The sequence below is a fragment of the Xenopus laevis genome, chromosome 2L, assembly GCF_017654675.1.
Source record: "Xenopus laevis strain J_2021 chromosome 2L, Xenopus_laevis_v10.1, whole genome shotgun sequence".
In the NCBI taxonomy this organism is placed as follows: domain Eukaryota; kingdom Metazoa; phylum Chordata; class Amphibia; order Anura; family Pipidae; genus Xenopus; species Xenopus laevis.
In genome coordinates this window covers 190,050,944-190,070,848 of record NC_054373.1, presented here as the reverse complement: position 1 = coordinate 190,070,848, position 19,905 = coordinate 190,050,944, and the positions used below count along the sequence as shown (strand labels likewise).

Here is a 19,905-nt window from a genome sequence, read left to right as displayed (position 1 = left end):
CCACAGGCCAAAGAGGAAGAGGCCACTCCTTACACTCACTATATAGGAGTGTAGCAGGGGAGTGTCATTACACCTCTCAGCGAATAATGCTAAAGATTATTCTGCTACAGGCCTATTAACCCTATAGGGCCCTACATTAATTTACTATGTTACTATTGTAGGGGCCCTTAGGGTTAATGTGACCCTATGACTTTAAATCCCTACATTTCCTGATCTCCCTAGTTGCTGGGCAGATACCCATGTATCTAGTTATAATTTGCATAGCTGTATTATTGGCCAAGAGGTGTTGTAACCACTTCCTGTCATACTTTAATATAGTGCTTGGAAAGGGGTGGGTCTTCCTCTTTGGCTCCTGGTGTCTGACCCATCCGGATGTTTCCAGGGAGCCTGGGTACAACAAGGCCCAGTAAAGCCAATTTGCCCTAGAGAGACCTGAACCTCTAGTGTCCAACTGTGTGCTCCATCAAGGAGGTGGAACAGGGAGGAGCTTCCCAGGCTATAAGATTTGCCTACAGTGAAGGGACACAGTGGATATTGTGTGAGGCTTTAGCTTCTCCTCCCCGACCCCTCCACTGGGTGAGATCCAGACCACGTGTGAGATATTTCTGCCTGGAGGTGCTGCACTGACTACACTACATCCTCAGGGGATTCATAAACAGTTGGCTCTGATATACTGTCCTAGCCTGTAAATATATTCTGCACTGTCCTTATGCTCTGTATGTACCTGTGGATCCTTTGTCTCTGACAAATAAAATATTCTCTTCTGTTTGATTTGCAAGAACCTCCTAGTGCCCTCTTCTTTATTCAGTCTGTGCACAGTAGCCTGTGGGAGTTGTAGTTGCACTACACCACATTTTCATTTCTTTCACTTAAGTATTAGAGTCAAATGTATATTAGCTTTTTATTTACCCATTGGCCTGTAAATCATGTTACACTATCAGGCCCGGATTTGTGGTGAGGCCACACAGGCCCAGAACTAGGGTGGCAAACTATTAAGGGTGGCATGTTGCCCGGCCGCTTGCTGAGGAGCACTGCGCGGGTGGTGCAAGTGGCGGGCAGTAGGACCGTGTGGTCAGGCCACGGACAACCTAGGGTCACCCGCAATCCAAATCCAGCCCTGTACACTATGTTACTATATAAACACAGAGCTCCACTGTGGCCTGCACCCATTGGGCCCCTAACTTGTATTTAGCAGCCGTTCATGAATACACAACAGGCAAGTGCAGGTGACTCTGTATTCATGGGACACACAAAGCAATTGTTTTAGTTACAGGACAGGGTGCAAAAAGCTTAGTGGGTTGGACCCATTTTATACACTGGGCTCCCTGCCCTACAGTAACTGACTCCTTATGGGCCTCCCCTCATGGCTCAACTGCTGACTCTCATCTAACTGTCAGTTTGGCAATAATGTTATATGATCCACTCATATGTTTTGTCCTTATGCAAATATTCTATTCACGTGACTTGAGCAGCTCAGACCCCACTGACAATTGGCCATGAAGTGAATTATAAGCAAATAATGAGATCCGACAGGTTCTACAGGTATTTCAGCAGATGAACATTTCTCAAATAGAACTAAACCTGCTCCTCCTTAACTGGGTCACCCTGTGTCTCATGGTATTTGGCAGGGGAGTTTTCCAGTTTTCTTTATAGAAATTGTTCAATCTATTGCCCCACAAACAAGTGCCCCCTGCAAAGGCCACGACTCAGAAGTGGGTTATAACCAAAACTGTTGAGCAGAGTTTTCTTTGTTACTGGGACCAAAATACAAAATACAATTCATATGTGACCAGTGTAAACTTTGTACCAGGACCCCCCAGTTTGTACCACATTCTCCTCACCAGTAACTGTTTATGGCACCCAGCAGCCCCCACTGTAGAGCCCCATGGGGATTGGACCTGGTGTAGTTGCAACCCTGTACCCCCTACAGTTCTGCCTCTGATACTGGTTATTAACCAGCAAATATTACTGTTATTACAATATATACTACTAACGGCAATATTCTCTTTTATGTTATATATTTATTATTGATTTATTCCTCTTGTAGGGATGTGTAGAATAGCCACCCCTAGTATTTTTGTGCAGGCAGTCCCTCCATGTTTATGGACACCTAAATGGGTCCTAAAATACAGTTGGGAGGGGTACTGTTGACTCTTGCTGTTGCCCATAGTGACCAGCAGAGGGCTGGGCTAGGGTATAAAAGGCTCTGAAGGCAGATTTCAGTGTCCATCTTGTGCTGGCTCTAGCCTGTGCAGGAGGCAGAGCTTGAGTGGAACCTAGACAGGTCAGGTCTAGTAAGAATAGGTTACTCACACTTATAGATCACTCTAGGAGTGATAGTCAGTCAGTTTATGTAGCTGAGCAGTCTGAGGCTCCTACGAGGATTGTAGTGGGATTAAGATCCCAGGGTACTCATTGCCCAGAAGTAGGGACTAAGTGTACAGACCTAGGGTAGATAGATTCCCCTCAGGTTCCACTTAAGGAAAAGGCTGAAAGTTGGGTGTACCTCCTCAAAGCTGCATGTATTGTTCCTATCTCTGAGGAGAATCATACTGACCAAAGGTGTTGTGAGTACTGCCTATTCAATGTACTGTATGAACCTGCAATGTTCTGATTTATGTACACTCCACTGAGGATTGTATATTGTGCTCAATAAATCTGTTATTTGGTTAAGTTATAAGAACCACTGGCGCCCAATTCTTTGCACCTTGATTACAGTTACAGTTGCACTACACCCTGCTTCCACCTCGATGCGAAGGCTCACTGCCTAAGATTTAAGGTCTCATCCGGAGCATATGTACTAGGAGTGAAGCCCATAGTAGAGTTAGGTGCACTCAATTTACTATAGCACTACATTTTGGCGCCCAGCACGTGGGGCCCGAGAAGGGTTAAACTGTAACACCGCACTGCAGCCTAGTGTGACAGGTGCTGCAGGTGCGGACTCAATAGGAAAAAGGCCAGGAAAGAGGCGGGAGACTTCTGTGGTTCTTCTCTCCCGCTTAAATATTCTGGCGCAGTCACAGTATAGTATTGAGCCATAGTGAAAATGCCTACTATACTGCCCAAAGAAATGGAGGGTCATTTCCCCTCAGTTATCCCAGGCTTGATAACTTCTGACGCAGTGTATGCCTGGGCTATTGAGGAAGGTGTAAACCCTCGGCGAGCGGTGGTGATAGATGGAGTTCACCCACTCACTCCTGTTTACTTAGCTGCATGGCCTTTAAGTATGTTCCCAAGATTTGTGGGGTACCGATTCATAGGCCGTGCTCCTTCAGAGATTCAGGACACTGTGCGGCTATTGTGGCAAGTAGAAAATGAGCTCCCTAATGATGGTGAGGGGCCCTCTATGATTTTCCCTCATGGATTGCCGGATGGTTGTCCCTGTGTTTATGCAAGCCTGCCAGCACAGTCCCACAAAAATGAGAAAACGGTGATAACCCCTTCTGCTGTGTATCTGTGGGCTCTTTTAGAGAAAGTGGAGACGTGTCAGGCTGTTGTAGTTGACGGCATACCCGAGTGTTGCCCTCCAGATAGTGTGCATCACGCTCTTATGGATAACCCGTTATTCGATGGGCTTGAATATGTTACTAAAGGGCCTTCCATGGAAAAAGGAAAGGTCAGGTTCTTATACTGGGTCCCTGATGAGCCTTACCAGGAAACTTGGCCCTCCAGAGTGTATCCTATAGGCGCCCCTGCAGAAGGTTGCCCGTGTGTTTATCAGGACTATTTTGCACCACACATCCTTAGTGGGGCCCGTGCTGCTGCACTTTGTAACCCGCCTTCTGAAGATGAAGAGAGTGTAAGGGTTACTGGGTCCATTGACAGAGTAGATTACCCGGAGGAGTCTGGGGTCCCCACTGACGTACTACCGCCTGAGCCGGAGGGCCGGTAGAATCAAGGGAGTGTATGGGACTAATTGAATCTACTGATAGAGGGGACTGTTCAACTGAGGAGGCCTTTGCTACTGAGCGGCCGTGTGAGCCAGAGGGCCCAGTAGTGCTTTTGCTAGAAGAAAGCCCTCCAATAATTGCAATTTCCCTCGCTCTCAGTGACAAGGAAGATGCGAGTGATGGCCTTGTCCCAGGAAGAGTCTGGGCCCAGTGTTAATGTGTCCCCAATTTTGGAAGTGGATTCAAATATTACTTTATTAACGACGGAGTTGTGTGCAGTGAATTTGGACAACTCTCCTGCCATAGAAGTGGCCTGTGTTAATGTGATGCCCGAATGTGCCCCTGCTGAGAGTGATCCACCAGGGGGAGCTTCCGAAGAAGTTACTGCTGTGGAAATTTGTACTGCGTCACAGTCCCCCTCAATACCCTGCTCAGTGAGGGTTAAGTTGGGGAGCGCGCGAAAGAGACAAAGGAGGCGTGTCAGACCCAACAGAGGAGGTGCCTCTAGGGTCATGGCGTGGCGTCCCAGTGTAGAAGACAGTACCGCAGCCATTTTGTATCTTGCTTCAACCCTGCTGAAGTTAGCGGATGCGAAAAAGCAGATGGCGGAGCCTGTTGCTGAACCAGAGGTTCGAGTGCTTGAAGAAAAGCCAGTGCCGTGCGCTCCTACTCTTGCGGAGCATGAGCGGCAGTATGTGTATCAATGGACTTTCTCACCCAGTGCCCGGGGAATGGTTCCAGTATGCGGCCTATGTGACCTGGAAGCACCAAACGCCCTAGAGGATCCCGGTGGAGCCTGCGTGCAATGCGGCTCTCAACTATGGATGGGACCTTTTGTTTGGGCAGACCTGCCTCCATTGGTGGGGATGACCAAGGATGAGGTGAGCGGCAACTCTATACTAATTTATGAAGAGATAGAGGAGGCCCCGGGGGTGTCAGTGGCTGCGGCTCCCGCACCGGAATCCCATGTACCTATTCCCCATAGTGAGGCCTGCTGTAACGAGGAATGTGCATTCCCCTCCAAAGTGGCTTCGATTGAAGGTGAGGCCCTAGAGACCGCAGCTGTGGTTAGTGAGATGACCCCGTCCGGCTGGACAGATGATACGGGCGTTGCCCCTGTCCCAGAAGAGTCCGAGAGTGTGGGTGAAGTTATGGCGTCGCCAATGCCCATGCCTTCAGTGGCGACGGTGCCGATTGCACCAGGGGGAGACGCAAATGGCGAAAATGTGTCAGAGCCTACTGCAGACTTCAGACTTGAAGCTAATGCTGTAGTTCCCGAGGTGGAAACCCTGCCGCCTGAAGTGCCTGTTGCAGTTGATGTGGATAGAGTCCCAGAGGAGAAAAGCCCAGAGGATGACCGGGAAGATATCTCCATGATAGGGCTCAAAGAGAGCCTTTCAACCAGTGAGTTGCGGTTGAGGAATTCGGGACCTTGGGTGGATGTAACCCTTACCACGTACACTGCTCTTAACACACCGACCTGTGCTCCCGTCCTAACTCAAGCTATTGATTGGCGAAAGTTCTCATTTGGGCGAATTGGGTCCGTGTTGCCAGTGACCCCAACATTCAGAGATCCTCCACTGTCTGAGAGTCAAGTGGAGAAAGAGCTGACTTCCCTCCAAGATGAGGATGATGACTGGAAGTCAGTGTCAGAGAATGCTGCACAAATTCGGTGCAAGTGTCAAAGATCAGTGGTTAGTGAACCAGTACAGTCTTACAACCCCAAAGTGATGGTGCATGTAACCCCTAGTGAGCCAGGGGAAAGCACCCATGTATCTGAACTTTATCACGTTGAGTGGGGAAAGATATCGTTGGCCGGTGAAAAAGACTGGGTGGCGAATATCCCTAAACCTAAAGTGGATCCCACCATGGCGACTGCTCCAGGATGGGAGGAATATGATGAGGAAGGGCCAGAGTTGGATGATCAACCTGCTCCCAAAGAGTTTATGTCTCGCAGCTTCATTGCACCTCCCAGGATAGGCCCAGAGGAAGAGAAAGATTTCTGGGTTCTGCCTGGGCAAGCCGACCCCAATGTTTTTAGTTCTGTTTCCCGAGTGCAACGAGTGATAAACTTTCGAGTTTACCGAAAATAGGGCTATTTTATGCCTTATGCTCCTATGTGGGTGTATGAGAAAGTGGCTGCTTCCTATGAGGATTGGCTCATCGACGAGATCCTGAGGAAAGAGAAAATGCACCACAGTTGTCTCACCAACCCAAATGAAGTGCGGCGCAAGCAGGATTGGGAGTACCTGCGTTCTATTGAGAGAGAGTGGTGGTACGGCCGTACCATTTTGAAAAATGCCGTGAAGAGTTGTGGGAAATACAACCCCACCAAATATTTCTCCTTGGAGGTCTATGAAGGAGATGGCCAATGGGTGGACAAACCCCATCCCAAATATTACATTCCCTATGAAGACACCAAGGCCAGGTTTCTTCACATGATTTGAGTCTACTGGTGGGTGGTGGTTTGTTTTCCACTGATAATACTCCACTGGGAGTGATTTGCAGTTTGATTGAACTGTCCACACCTGTCCCTTTAAAGTGACTTGACTTTCTCAAGGGAAGGATTTTTCTTCTTTTGCTCCTCTTGGAGTTAGGTCCAAGGACTGTTTTAGTTAACACCTACACGTTTGTAGGTTCATTCCATTTCCCCTTTACCCTCCTAAGTGCATATACAAAAGGACTATGGGTTCAGGTTCTTTTATGGACTGGAATGCTAAAGTATTTGAGGAAAAACAGTATATCTAACTTGTGCCTTTCTTTTCAGGGAGTTATTGACCCAGGGTACCTGGATAGTACTCAAGAGTGGTGTTGCTATAATGATATGAAATGTGACACTAATAAAGGCACAGTTCAGTGACAGTCCAATGTTTTTCTATGCTGTTGTTCTCTTTCAGGTATGCCATTGTTACCTGGGTACACTCAGGAGAGTGACCCCGAAGAGGTTATAAGGTAATGGCTAAATGTCACTTTTTGGTAAAGTGTTTGATATGAATGTACTAAGTCTCCAGTAGTGAGAAGACTTAGTCCACTGTCCTATGATAGAGATATATTTCTCAAAATGGTTTCTAGCAAGATGTGCCTAAACTGCTTTCTTTTCAGGTTAACCATGGTTCCCAGTAGGCCTATGGAGAGGCTACTATGGAAATGTTAACCGTACAGTAAATGCAATACATGTGGTATTGTTGTAATGTATTCTTGCCTTGTGATTGAATATGTTCCTTGCCGGGACGTAAGGAATTCACCAGGGGGAGAATGTAGGGATGTGTAGAATAGCCACCCCTAGTATTTTGTGCAGGCAGTCCCTCCATGTTTATGGACACCTAAATGGGTCCTAAAATACAGTTGGGAGGGGTACTGTTGACTCTTGCTGTTGCCCATAGTGACCAGCAGAGGGCTGGGCTAGAGTATAAAAGGCTCTGAAGGCAGATTTCAGTGTCCATCTTGTGCTGGCTCTAGCCTGTGCAGGAGGCAGAGCTCGAGTGGAACCTAGACAGGTCAGGTCTAATAAGAATAGGTTACTCACACTTATAGATCACTCTAGGAGTGATAGTCAGTCAGTTTATTTAGCTGAGCAGTCTGAGGCTCCTACGAGGATTGTAGTGGGATTAAGATCCCAGGGTACTCATTGCCCAGAAGTAGGGACTAAGTGTACAGACCTAGGGTAGATAGATTCCCCTCAGGTTCCACTTAGAGAAAAGGCTGAAAGTTGGGTGTACCTCCTCAAAGCTGCATGTATTGTTCCTATCTCTGAGGAGAATCATACTGACCAAAGGTGTTGTGAGTACTGCCTATTCAATGTATTGTATGAACCTGCAATGTTCTGATTTATGTACACTCCACTGAGGATTGTATATTGTGCTCAATAAATCTGTTATTTGGTTAAGTTATAAGAACCACTGGCGCCCAATTCTTTGCACCTTGATTACTGTTACAGTTGCACTACACCCTGCTTCCACCTCGATGCGAAGGCTCACTCCCTAAGATTTAAGGTCTCATCCGGAGCATATGTACTAGGAGTGAAGCCCGTAGTAGAGTAAGGTGCACTCAATTTACTATAGCGCTACACTCTTTTATTGATTTTACTTCTCTCTCTAATACAAAGTTCTACAACTTCACTCTTCCCATATTGTTGGCTCTTAGAATATAAAGACTGACTTTACCTTCCATCCTTCAGACTGAGAATCTCCAGGAATAATGTTGAAATAATCTCGTTCACTTTATAATTCCCTTTTCTCAGAAGTGTCAGAGTCGGACCTAGAGCGCCCCCGGTCTCCCAGGTGATATTCAGACAAGAGCAGTTAAGTCCATGTCCAATTATTTTGGGGTGAGGATGTGGGAAGCTATTGTGGGAGGCAGTGCCACTGGGAGAACCTGCACTACGACAAAGAAAGGAGTCAAGTGATTGTGCCGACTGTTTCCTTAATTCCATTACAGGATATGATGTCACTGACATAAGACTGAGGAAGATGTCGATTCCTTTCAGCACTTGGCCTGGTCTGAGGAGGTGAAGGAAACTCTGACAAAAGACGTAACGTTCAGTAAAATCCACAATTTGGGGAATTTGTGGAGCAACAACCATTCGCCATAGTGAAAAGTCGCCTGGCGATAGAGCGCGAATGAACGCTAGTGATGGTCTCTTCCACTAGCGAATTGTCATCTGCGCCTGTTAGTGAAGGGGGATGTCGCTGCCAATTGGATTTCTAGCGAATTTTCACTAGTGACTCTTACTTTACCCTTTAGTGAATCTGCCCCTATGAGTGCAGTTATGGGATTGACTTGAATAATTTCATCTCCAGTTCAATCAATCAATTCAGTAAGGGGCCGATTCACTAACTTCGAGTGAAGGATTCGAAGTTAAAAAACTTCGAATTTCGAAGTTTTTTTTGGGGCTACTTCGACCACGACTTCGAATCGAAGGATTCAAAGTAAAAATCGTACGACTATTCGACCATTCGATAGTACTGTCTCTTTAAAAAAACTTCGACCCCCTAGTTCGCCATCTAAAAGCTACCGAACTCAATGTTAGCCTATGGGGAAGGTCCGCATAGGCTTTTCTAACTTTTTTTGATCGAAGGATATTCCTTCGATCATTGGATTTAAATCCTTTGAATCATTCGATTCGAAGGAATTATCCTTCGATCGTTCGATCGAACTATCTGCGCTAAATCCTTTGACTTCGATATTCGAAGTCGAAGGATTTTAATTCCTAGTCGAATATCGAGGGTTAATTAACCCTCGATATTCGACCCTTAGTGAATCGGCCCCTTAATGTGTTACATATATTTACAAAAACGTGTGTTTTACAGTTTCTCACACAGTGGAGCGGTTTCATCTGTCAAAGTATTTCCCTAGTTGCTGACTTGTTAATGAGTAAGTGTCGTAGCCATTGCTTTAATACTGGATTAAAGGACAAGGAAAGTGTAAAATAGAATAAGGCTAGAAATGCTGTATTTTGTATACTAAACATAAACATGAACTTACTGCACCACAAGTCTAATCAAACAAATGATTTATGCTTTCAAAGTTGGCCACAGGGGGTCACCATCTTGTAACTTTGTTATACATCTTTGCAAGACCAAGACTGTGCACATGCTCAGTGTGGTCTGGGCGGCTTAGGGATCGTCATAAACAAAGCTGCTTGAGTTCTGCATGGCTGGGAAGTAAGGCGGGGGCTCCCCCTGCTGTACATAAGTATGATTGTTTCCCTGCAGAGTAGTTAGGGACCGTCTGACAATTCCTATCCACAGCAGTAAATGAAGGGAGAATTTCACTGCATACAGTCAGGTTTCTTATAAAAACGGTACACCTTTTTTAATTCAATTATATTGGAGATAGGTTTCTTTTTCATTAAAGAAAGTAAAAATGGGATTTTATGTTTTTTACCTTTCCTTGTCCTTTAACCGCGCAGATGGAGCTTGTGCGTAAGCCGCAGTGGGGAGGTTGTCGTTTTGGCAAAGTCCACAAAGACAATGACATCCAGACCATGACAATCGATTTTGTTTGATGACACGCGGTGAGTTGTGTTTGATGCTGTAATGGTAGAATGGCCAATTCAAAACAACTTTTTATTTGATCTTCCTTATGTATTTTTAGAATTCTTTGCCTTCTGACTTTTTCCATCTAAAAAAACAAATGCTCTGTAAGGCTACAAATATATTGTTATTGTTACTTTTTATTCCTCATCTTTCTATTCAGGCCTCTCCTATTCATATTCCAGTCTCTTATTCATATCAGTGCATGGTTGCTAGGGTAACTTGGACCCTAGTAACCAGACTGCCGAAATTGCATGCTATGTAGCACAAAAACCATAAATAATAAGAAATGAAAACCAATTGCAAATTGACTCAGACTATCCCTCTCTACATCCTACTAACAGTTCATTTAAAGGTGAACAGCCCCTTTAAGACTACCTACAAATAGTTGCAAATAAAATGGATTCTGTACTAGGGCAATGGCAATTTTAAGTGTTTTGTCTGTCTGACATATATATATATATATCGCATGTTGGGAAGGAGACAAAATGCTAGAAATCTCAGTTACAGTAGGTGATTATTGCCATTACTGAAATCTAGGGGTGATTTTGTGCCACCTGCTTGGAGCTTCCAACTGCCCAAGGAATAAATTGCTGCCCTGTGTGCCACTTATAATCTGTTTTTATGCCAGGGTTCTGCTCATACACCTGTGGCTGCACTCTGGATCTCAGCACCACTAGCCGGGGCCGGGCCAAGCTGATTGGGCATCTTAGGCAACCCAGCCAGCACCTTGTGTGCCTCACATACAGATTGGGGGATGTGCAGTAAAGAGCAGAGTTTACCAAACCAGGGAACACGGAAACCAGGACTAGGGGAAGGCAGAAGTAGTTACAACAGGCATGGCACCCCTTCAGTGTAGCGCTCTAGGCAGGTGCCTCTTCTGCCTTCTCCTAGTGTTGGGTCCGGAGAGACTTTTGAGGTAAAAAAAGGAGAAGTAAAGTGTACTACAACATAAAGTGTGCTACAACATAAAGTGTACTACAACATAAAGTGTACTACAACATAAAGTGTACTACAACATAAAGTGTACTACAACATAAAGTGTGCTACAACATAAAGTGTGCTACAACATAAAGTGTGCTACAACATAAAGTGTACTACAACATAAAGTGTGCTACAACATAAAGTGTACTACAACATAAAGTGTACTACAACATAAAGTGAAATAAAGTGGGTTGATACCAATTACACCATTACCTGCCTGTGCCACAGATTCTGTCCCACTTAGAAGCCAAATATCTGCAATTTCTGTAAAAGTTGTGGACAAAACAGGCTCAAAACCGCAGAATCTTTGCTGCAAGGTTTATTAAACACAACATGTTTCGAGCATTGTGGTTCTTTGTCAAGTGTTCACAGGTGCACATCGTACAAAAACTTTAAATACATTAAACTCCTCCCCTCCACCGTCATTGGTAGATAAATTAACTTCACCCAATAGTTAAAAAATGGTTAAAAGACAAGGTCATCAGAGGTTACTGCATCGGGGGATTTTTTCTCCGCCTAACCTCCATCGATCCAATCCTTTTTGTGTCAAATTGGTGTTCCCTCCATCTGTGCCCAGTGTCCATTATTAAAAGTCCATATTAAAGTGTCCAATTAAAATCCAGATTGTTACACTTTACCCCCTTGTACTGCAATACAGCCTACAAGAAAGAGTCCAAAATTGCTTCAAGTATTCACATATGTGATCATTCATTTTGTATACTGTAATCTGAGCAACAATACATAATATTTAATATTTGTTTTCAATTAAATTTACCTGCCTCTATAGCGACACTGCCCAGTTTCTCTTACCACTCTGTAGTGTTGTAACTGTCGATTCTTGTTTCTATTCTACTCTGTATCTAAGGGCAGCCGCATATCTCTAGAAGGGATACAAAGTTATATTAGTACACAGGGATAGCAACATAGTATACACATTTGAGCTAAAAACTTACAGAAAACTTGCCACACTCCATTGGTCATTCATACCTGCTGGGGCTAAACTGTTCAGTTTCTTTATCCAAACTGCTTCCCTCTGTAATAATACTTTTTTAACATCACCTCCTCTTTGAGGTGGCTCTACCACCTCTAACACCAACCATTTTAGCTGGGACACATGATGTTTATTTATGTTAAAGTGACGTGAAACAGGGGTGTCATTTGCCATACCATTTTTAAAGTTACGGATGTCTCCTTTATGCTCCTTTATCCTCTCTTTAACCTTGCGACTTGTTTGTCCCACGTATACTATGCCACACGGGCATTTTAACATGTAGACCACATGTTCCGATTCACACGTTGCATAACTGTGTAGCTGGATGTTACTTCCCTTTGTCGGGTGTTGTACTTTATCCCCTTTTATAATGGATGGGCAACATACACAGCTTAGACAAGGAAAGGTGCCTTTAATGGGTTTACCTTTAAACAGTTTCCGCATTCTGCTTATTTTTGGTTCTGCAGGGCATAGTATATCTCTGACTGTATGGCCTCGTTTATAACAGAATAGTGGTATATCTGTGGTGGTTTTACTTAGGGTTTTGTCATTCTGTAAAATAGGCCAAAATTTCTTAACGATTTTCTCCACTTTCTTGCTATGTCTACCGTAAAGGCTCACCAAAGGGATTCTACTATTTTCCTTTTTAATTTGGTTCTCAGTTCATAATGTTTCTCTAGGTATTTTTTCCACCTCTTTTGCAACAGAGGTCAATCTTTCTCTCTTATACCCTTTCTCTGTGAAACGTTCAATCAATTCTACTGCGGCAGTCTGATACCCACCTTCCTCTGAAGCAATTCTCCTGGCTCGCATAAATTGGCCTTTTGGTATGGCATTAATGCATTTAGGATTGTGGAAACTTGATGCATTCAAGAGATTATTACGGTCTGTGCTTTTCCTATACAGATCTGTGCAGATTTTATCGTTCTTTAATGTTAATTGGACATCTAAGAAATTAAGGGATTTTACTGCCACCTCTTTAGTAAACTTAATTGTGGGGTGGCTTTGATTTGCTTCTTCCACCATGGTGAGGAATTTTTCTATGTCTCCTTCCCAAACTACCAGGATATCATCCACATATCTTTGGTATGTTACAATGTGTTTTTTATATCTATGCTGCAAAAAGAATTTATTTTCGAGATGGTGTACAAATAAATTGGCGAACGCTGGAGCAACCGCCGCACCCATCGATGTCCCCTGGGTCTGCCAATAGTACTCCCCCTTAAACCTAAAATAGTTCTTTTTCAGAACCATAGTAAGGCAATCTAGCAGAAAATATATCAGGTTATTTGGCAGGTTAGTTTCTAGTAAATACACTTTTTAACTATTGGGTGAAGTTAATTTATCTACCAATGACGGTGGAGGGGAGGAGTTTAATGTATTTAAAGTTTTTGTACGATGTGCACCTGTGAACACTTGACAAAGAGCCACAATGCTCGAAACATGTTTTGTTTAATAAACCTTGCAGCAAAGATTCTGTGGTTTTGAGCCTGTTTTGTCCACAACTTTTACAGAAATTGTAAAACATAAAGTGTGCTACAACATAAAGTGTGCTACAACATAAAGTGTGCTACAACATAAAGTGTGCTACAACATAAAGTGTGCTACAACATAAAGTGTACTACAACATAAAGTGTGCTACAACATAAAGTGTACTACAACATAAAGTGTACTAAAACATAAAGTGTGCTACAACATAAAGTGTGCTACAACATAAAGTGTACTACAACATAAAGTGTACTACAACATAAAGTGTGCTACAACATAAAGTGTACTACAACATAAAGTGTACTACAACATAAAGTGTGCTAAAACATAAAGTGTGCTACAACATAAAGTGTGCTACAACATAAAGTGTGCTACAACATAAAGTGTACTACAACATAAAGTGTACTACAACATAAAGTGTGCTACAACATAAAGTGTACTACAACATAAAGTGTACTACAACATAAAGTGTGCTACAACATAAAGTGTACTACAACATAAAGTGTAATAAAACATAAAGTGTGCTACAACATAAAGTGTGCTACAACATAAAGTGTACTACAACATAAAGTGTACTAAAACATAAAGTGTGCTACAACATAAAGTGTGCTACAACATAAAGTGTACTACAACATAAAGTGTACTACAACATAAAGTGTACTACAACATAAAGTGTGCTACAACATAAAGTGTACTACAACATAAAGTGTGCTACAACATAAAGTGTGCTACAACATAAAGTGTGCTACAACATAAAGTGTACTACAACATATAGTGTACTACAACATAAAGTGTGCTACAACATAAAGTGTGCTACAACATAAAGTGTACTACAACATAAAGTGTACTACAACATAAAGTGTGCTACAACATAAAGTGTACTACAACATAAAGTGTACTACAACATAAAGTGTGCTTCAACATAAAGTGTACTACAACATAAAGTGTACTACAACATAAAGTGTGCTACAACATAAAGTGTACTACAACATAAAGTGTGCTACAACATAAAGTGTACTACAACATAAAGTGTACTACAACATAAAGTGTACTACAACATAAAGTGTACTACAACATAAAGTGTGCTTCAACATAAAGTGTACTACAACATAAAGTGTACTACAACATAAAGTGTGCTACAACATAAAGTGTACTACAACATAAAGTGTACTACAACATAAAGTGTGCTACAACATAAAGTGTACTACAACATAAAGTGTGCTACAACATAAAGTGTACTACAACATAAAGTGTACTACAACATAAAGTGTACTACACATAACCCAGATAATGGAACAAACACAGATTCGTCCCTGTGAGTAGCATTCAATGAAAGGATTATCAGTGAAAGAAATCGTTTCTAATGTCCAATACATAAATGTGACCAGTAACTGAGTTAGTAAATTCCTTTCCGTTACAACTCCACACGGAATACCGTGTGACCCTCCGCCTCTAGAAAAAAATGTTTACGGTTAATCGGTTTTCTTAGGTTTTGTAAGGAATATACTTGATGAGAATGTGGGTCATTTATAAAGTTTGTGCGGCACAAATGTATCAGTAAATGGCTGTGTTGACTTTATTTTCTACTTTTTCCTCTGATTATCTCAATTTACCTGTATCTAATCTGAGGTATAATTCTCTCAACAAACGCTCTCTATATTTACATAATGCTTCGAGGAAGCCTGGAACTAAGAGTAAGGCCACACTGGGCGTTTTGGGGAGATTTGGTCGCTTGGCGTCGTTGCAGTGACTAATCGACCCAAACGCCTTCCCTCACTCTGCGCAGGCTAAAATGAAAAAACGCCGGCGCTAATAACACGTGGCGCTTCATTTTCCGAAGTCGCCCAAATGAACCGCCGCGTGTGATTAGCACCGGTGTTTTTTCATTTTAACCAAAACTTGTCTCCAAGCCTGGAATTTAAAAATAAGCCCCTGCTTTGAGGCCACTGGGAGCAACATCCAAAGGGTTGGAGAGTAACATGTTGCTCACGAGCTACTGGTTGGGGATCACTGGTCTAGGGGCTCAGTTAGTGTAACCCATTTACCTAATCACATAGATCCCAACTTGTCAAATAAACGTCGCTGCGTCAATGAATATTCTCTTTCCCTTACGAATTGCCCCTTTGTGGTGCCTCAGAAATCTTGTGCTGAATCTGTCCCAAAAGTCAATTGGCAGAATATTCTCTCTTATGTGATGTGCTTGTTGTCTGGGCAGTCGATTGTTTGCTGATTAAAATGACACTTAAACTGTAACTTGAAATCACAATTTGACAATTGATCGTCCGTTTGTATAAACTGCACTTCTGACCCTGACGATATAAAGAGTCACCATTAAACCTGCCATCAAATGTAATATACCGAAATAAACACGGATCTCCTCCAACCAATACATGGAAAATAGTATTGCTGCCAATAGAAAATCAATATAAAATCTAAATCTCGTATATATATATATATATATATATATATATATCACAAGAGGTTGTAGTTGTCAATAAGGTCAGTTTCCATTCGCTATTCCCCCATTCCCGCACGTATAAGTCTAACGACGGGGGAATTACCTCCTTTATGAACCTTTAGTAAGTGGTGGAATATTAAAGTCTCTAAAATGAGAAACTCTTTGGCCGTAATATTTTTATTATTATTATACACGTTTTATTCCTTCTTCTACCAAGGACCCTGTTTATTCTCTTGTTGGATCTCTACATCATCTCTGGTCAGGATTTGTATCCAACAATTGCCTCTCAGCTTCACTATTTGTTACACAGCCAGCCGAACCCTTTATCTGCTTCACTTACAACTATTTAAAGGAACAGTTCAGTGTGAAAATAAAAACTGGGTGAATAAATAGGCTGTGCAAAATAAAAAATGTTTCTAATATAGTCAGTTAGGCAAAAATGTAATGTATAAAGGCTGGAGTGAGTGGATGTGTAACATAATAGCCAGAACACTACTTCCTGCTTTTCAGCTCTCTAACTCTGAGTTAGTCAGTGACTATAAGGGGGGCCACATGGGACATAACTGTTCAGTGAGTTTGTAATTGATCCTCAGCATTCAGCTCAGATTCAAAAGAAACAGATATGACCCATGTGGCCTCTGATTGGTTACTGCCTGGTAACCAGGGTAACCAGTCAGTGTAAACCAAGAGACCTGAAACTGACATGTTACACATCCAATCACTCCAGCCTTTATACATTACATATTTGGCTAACTAACTATATTATAAATATGTTTTATTTTGCACAGCCTATTTATTTACCCAGTTTTTATTTTTACACTGAACTGTTCCTTTAATCACCTTTGTGTAATGAGACAGAGGCAGTTTTCTCCTTATATTTTGACTTGGGACCTTCCATATCTTCATTTCTCACAGACACTTCGCTCAGGGAATTCCACCTTAATGTTGTTGCTGTTGTACATGAGAATCTCTTTGTTTTCTGTAGCAGGTTCTTCTTGTTTTATACAAATGGGGAATTCTTAGCTCTCTGTCTGGTTGTTTAAACAAACAATAATCACTTTAACAAAGTCCGTAGCTGGGGGGGCTGCTCACTACACATAAAGGGCCCCAACACTCTCATTGGCTTCTTGCTACTTCACATAACTCTCATATCATCTCACAGCGGCTGTAGTCTATTAATAATTAATAATTAGTGATGGCCGAATAAATTCGCCAGGTACAAATTTGCAGCAAATTCCCGTGTTTCGCGGCGGCGAATAAATTCACACATCTCTCGCGAAAATTTCCTGGTGAAAATTCGCCCGCGGCAATTTCCGATTTTCACCATTTTTTGTGTGAAAAGCTTCGAATTGTTCGATTTTGCATGAAAACATCCGAATTTCACGAATGTTTTGTGAAAACGTCTGAATTTCACGAATTTTTAGTGAAAACAGCCGAATTTCATAAATTGTTTGTGAACTTTCCGTATCCACGATTTTTCACAAATTTTTCGCCATTTCTCAAATTTTGCGGGAAATTCGCAAATTTTTTAGCGAAACGGGAGAGATTCGCCCATCACTATTAATAATTAATAATTGAACATTATACACCAAATGATATTGATTTGAAAAACCAACACACTGTTCTTCTACCTCATGGGCTTTTTGTTCTCATACAGTTCTTTCCATGGCTCCAACACAGTCAGGAGAGATTTAATATGAGCCTCAGTCTCCTCCAAGTTCTTATTCAGGTGGGTCAGTTCCCTGATAGTGTCAGTCCTTCTCTGTCCTTTCAGAAGTTTCAGGTCCCTAATGAGCAGATCAATGGCCTTATCCAGAGTACAATGTTTACTCTCTAAACAGTTCATTTAACCCTTTAATGATGGTATCATATTCAATAGTCAGACTGTCACTGGCCACATAACATTCTTTAGCCCCAGTCTCTCCATGTACAGGCTGTATCTTAGGTTACTCATGGATAACACAGAGCACATTTAAGGGTAAGGCCAGACGAGGAGATTCGGGGAGATTTTGTCGCCTGGCGACTTATTGCCACGTCTTTTGCGCGACTATCTCCCCGAACTGCCTCAGCATCTTTACCCCATAGGCTACAGCGCAAAATCGCCTGCACTAATGCACACGCGGCGATGCGTTTTTACGCTGTAGCCAGGCGACAAAATCTCCCCGAATCTCCTCATCTGGCCTTACCCTAACAGAGAGTAAAACCCAAGCAGAATAAGAAGGTTGGAAAGAAGAGGAAACAGAAAAAACAGAAAGAGTCAGGGCCATCAGAAATCTTGGGGCCCCGTACAACAACATTTTGTTTCCCCAAGCACAACCACAGAACCCATTCACCGTACACAAACCCCCATTCACACCCACATCCACCCAATTCATCCCACATTTTCCATTCTACCCAATTTCCTCCCCCATTCAACCCAAATTCAACCATTCACCCCCTCATCCCACTATTCACCCCACATCCCACCATTCACACCAACATCCTCCAGATTCACCCCACATTCCCCATTCACCCAACTTCCTCCCCCATTCACCCCAAATTCAACCATTCACCCCCTCATCCCACCAATCACCCCAAATTCCACCATTCAACCCAACATCCTCCCAATTCACCCCACATTCCCCATTCACCACAACATCCTACACATTCACCCAACATCCCCCCCATTCACCCCCTCATCCAAACGTTCACCCCAAACATCCCTCCCATTCACCACACATCTTCCCATTCACACCAACATCCTCCCAATTCACCCCACATTCACCACAACATCCTCCCCCATTCACCCCAAATTCCCCCATTCACCCCAACATCCTTCTCCTTTCACCCAAACATCCTCCCCTTTCACCCCAAATTCCCCCATTCCCCCAACATCCTCCCCCCATTCACCCCATATTTTCCCATTCACCCGAAATTCCCCCATTCAACACAACATCCTTCCCCTTTCACTCAAAATTCCCCAATTCACCTCAACATCCTCCCTAATTCACCCCAACTTCCCCCATTCACCCCAACATCCTCCCCCTTTTACCCAAACATCCTCCCCTTTCACCCCAAATTCCGTCGTTCACCCCAAATTCCCCCATTCACCCCACATCCCCGCAATCACCCCAAATTCCCCCATTCACCCCAACATCCTTCCCCATACACCCCAAATTCCCCCATTCACACCAACATCCTTCCCCATTCACCCCAAATTCCTCCATTAACCCAACATCTTTCCCCATTCACCCCAAATTCCCCCATTCAACACAACATCCTTCCCCATTCACCCAAAATTCCCCCATTCACCACAACATCCTCCCCTATTCACCCCAAATTCCACAATTCACCCCAACATCATCCCCCTTTCACCCAAATATCCTCCCGTTTCACCCCAAATTCCCTCGTTCACCCCAAATTCCCCCATTCACCCCACATCCCCGCATTCACCCCAAATTCCCCCATTCACCCCAACATCCTTCCCCATTCACCCCAACATCCTCCCCCATTCACCCCAACATTTTCCCCTATTCACCCCAAATTCCCCCATTAACCCCAACATACTCCCCCATTAACCCCAACCTCCTCCCCCAATCAACCCAAATTCCCCCATTCACCCCAAATTTCCCCATTTACCCAAACATCCTCCCCGTTCACCCTGCATCCCCCATGCACCCTAACTTCCCCAATTCACCCCTACATCCTCCCCCATTCACTCCAAATTCCCCATTCACCTCAAATTCCCCCATTCACCCCAACCTCCTCCCAAATTCACCCGAAATTCCCCCATTCACCCGAAATTCCCCCATTCACCCCAACATCCTCCCCATTCACCCCGCATCCCCCGTTCACCCAAACTTCCCCAATTCACCCCTACATCCACCCCCATTTAACCCAAATTCCCCATTCACCTCAAATTCCCCCATTCATCACAAAATCCTCACCCATTCACCCCAACATCCTTCCCCATTCACCCCAAATTCCCCATACACCCCAACATCCTCCCCCATTCACCCCAAAATCCTCCCCCATTCACCCCAACTTCCTCCCCCATTTACCACAACATCCTCCCCCATT

General features: G+C 43.4%; 1 protein-coding gene across 1 annotated transcript in view; it reads right to left on the bottom strand.

The window, feature by feature from the left end:
• LOC121400096 overlaps positions 1 to 11,323 on the bottom strand; it is a 41,624-nt gene extending 30,301 nt beyond the window's left edge. The window contains exons 1-2 of the mRNA XM_041582880.1: positions 11,123 to 11,323; positions 9,777 to 10,013 (exon numbers count right to left, since the gene is read on the bottom strand). Coding sequence (XP_041438814.1) covers positions 9,777 to 10,013 — 237 coding nt within the window. The 5' untranslated portion in view covers positions 11,123 to 11,323. The remainder of the gene's footprint in view (positions 1 to 9,776; positions 10,014 to 11,122) is intronic.
• Between the last annotated feature and the right edge of the window lie 8,582 nt (positions 11,324 to 19,905).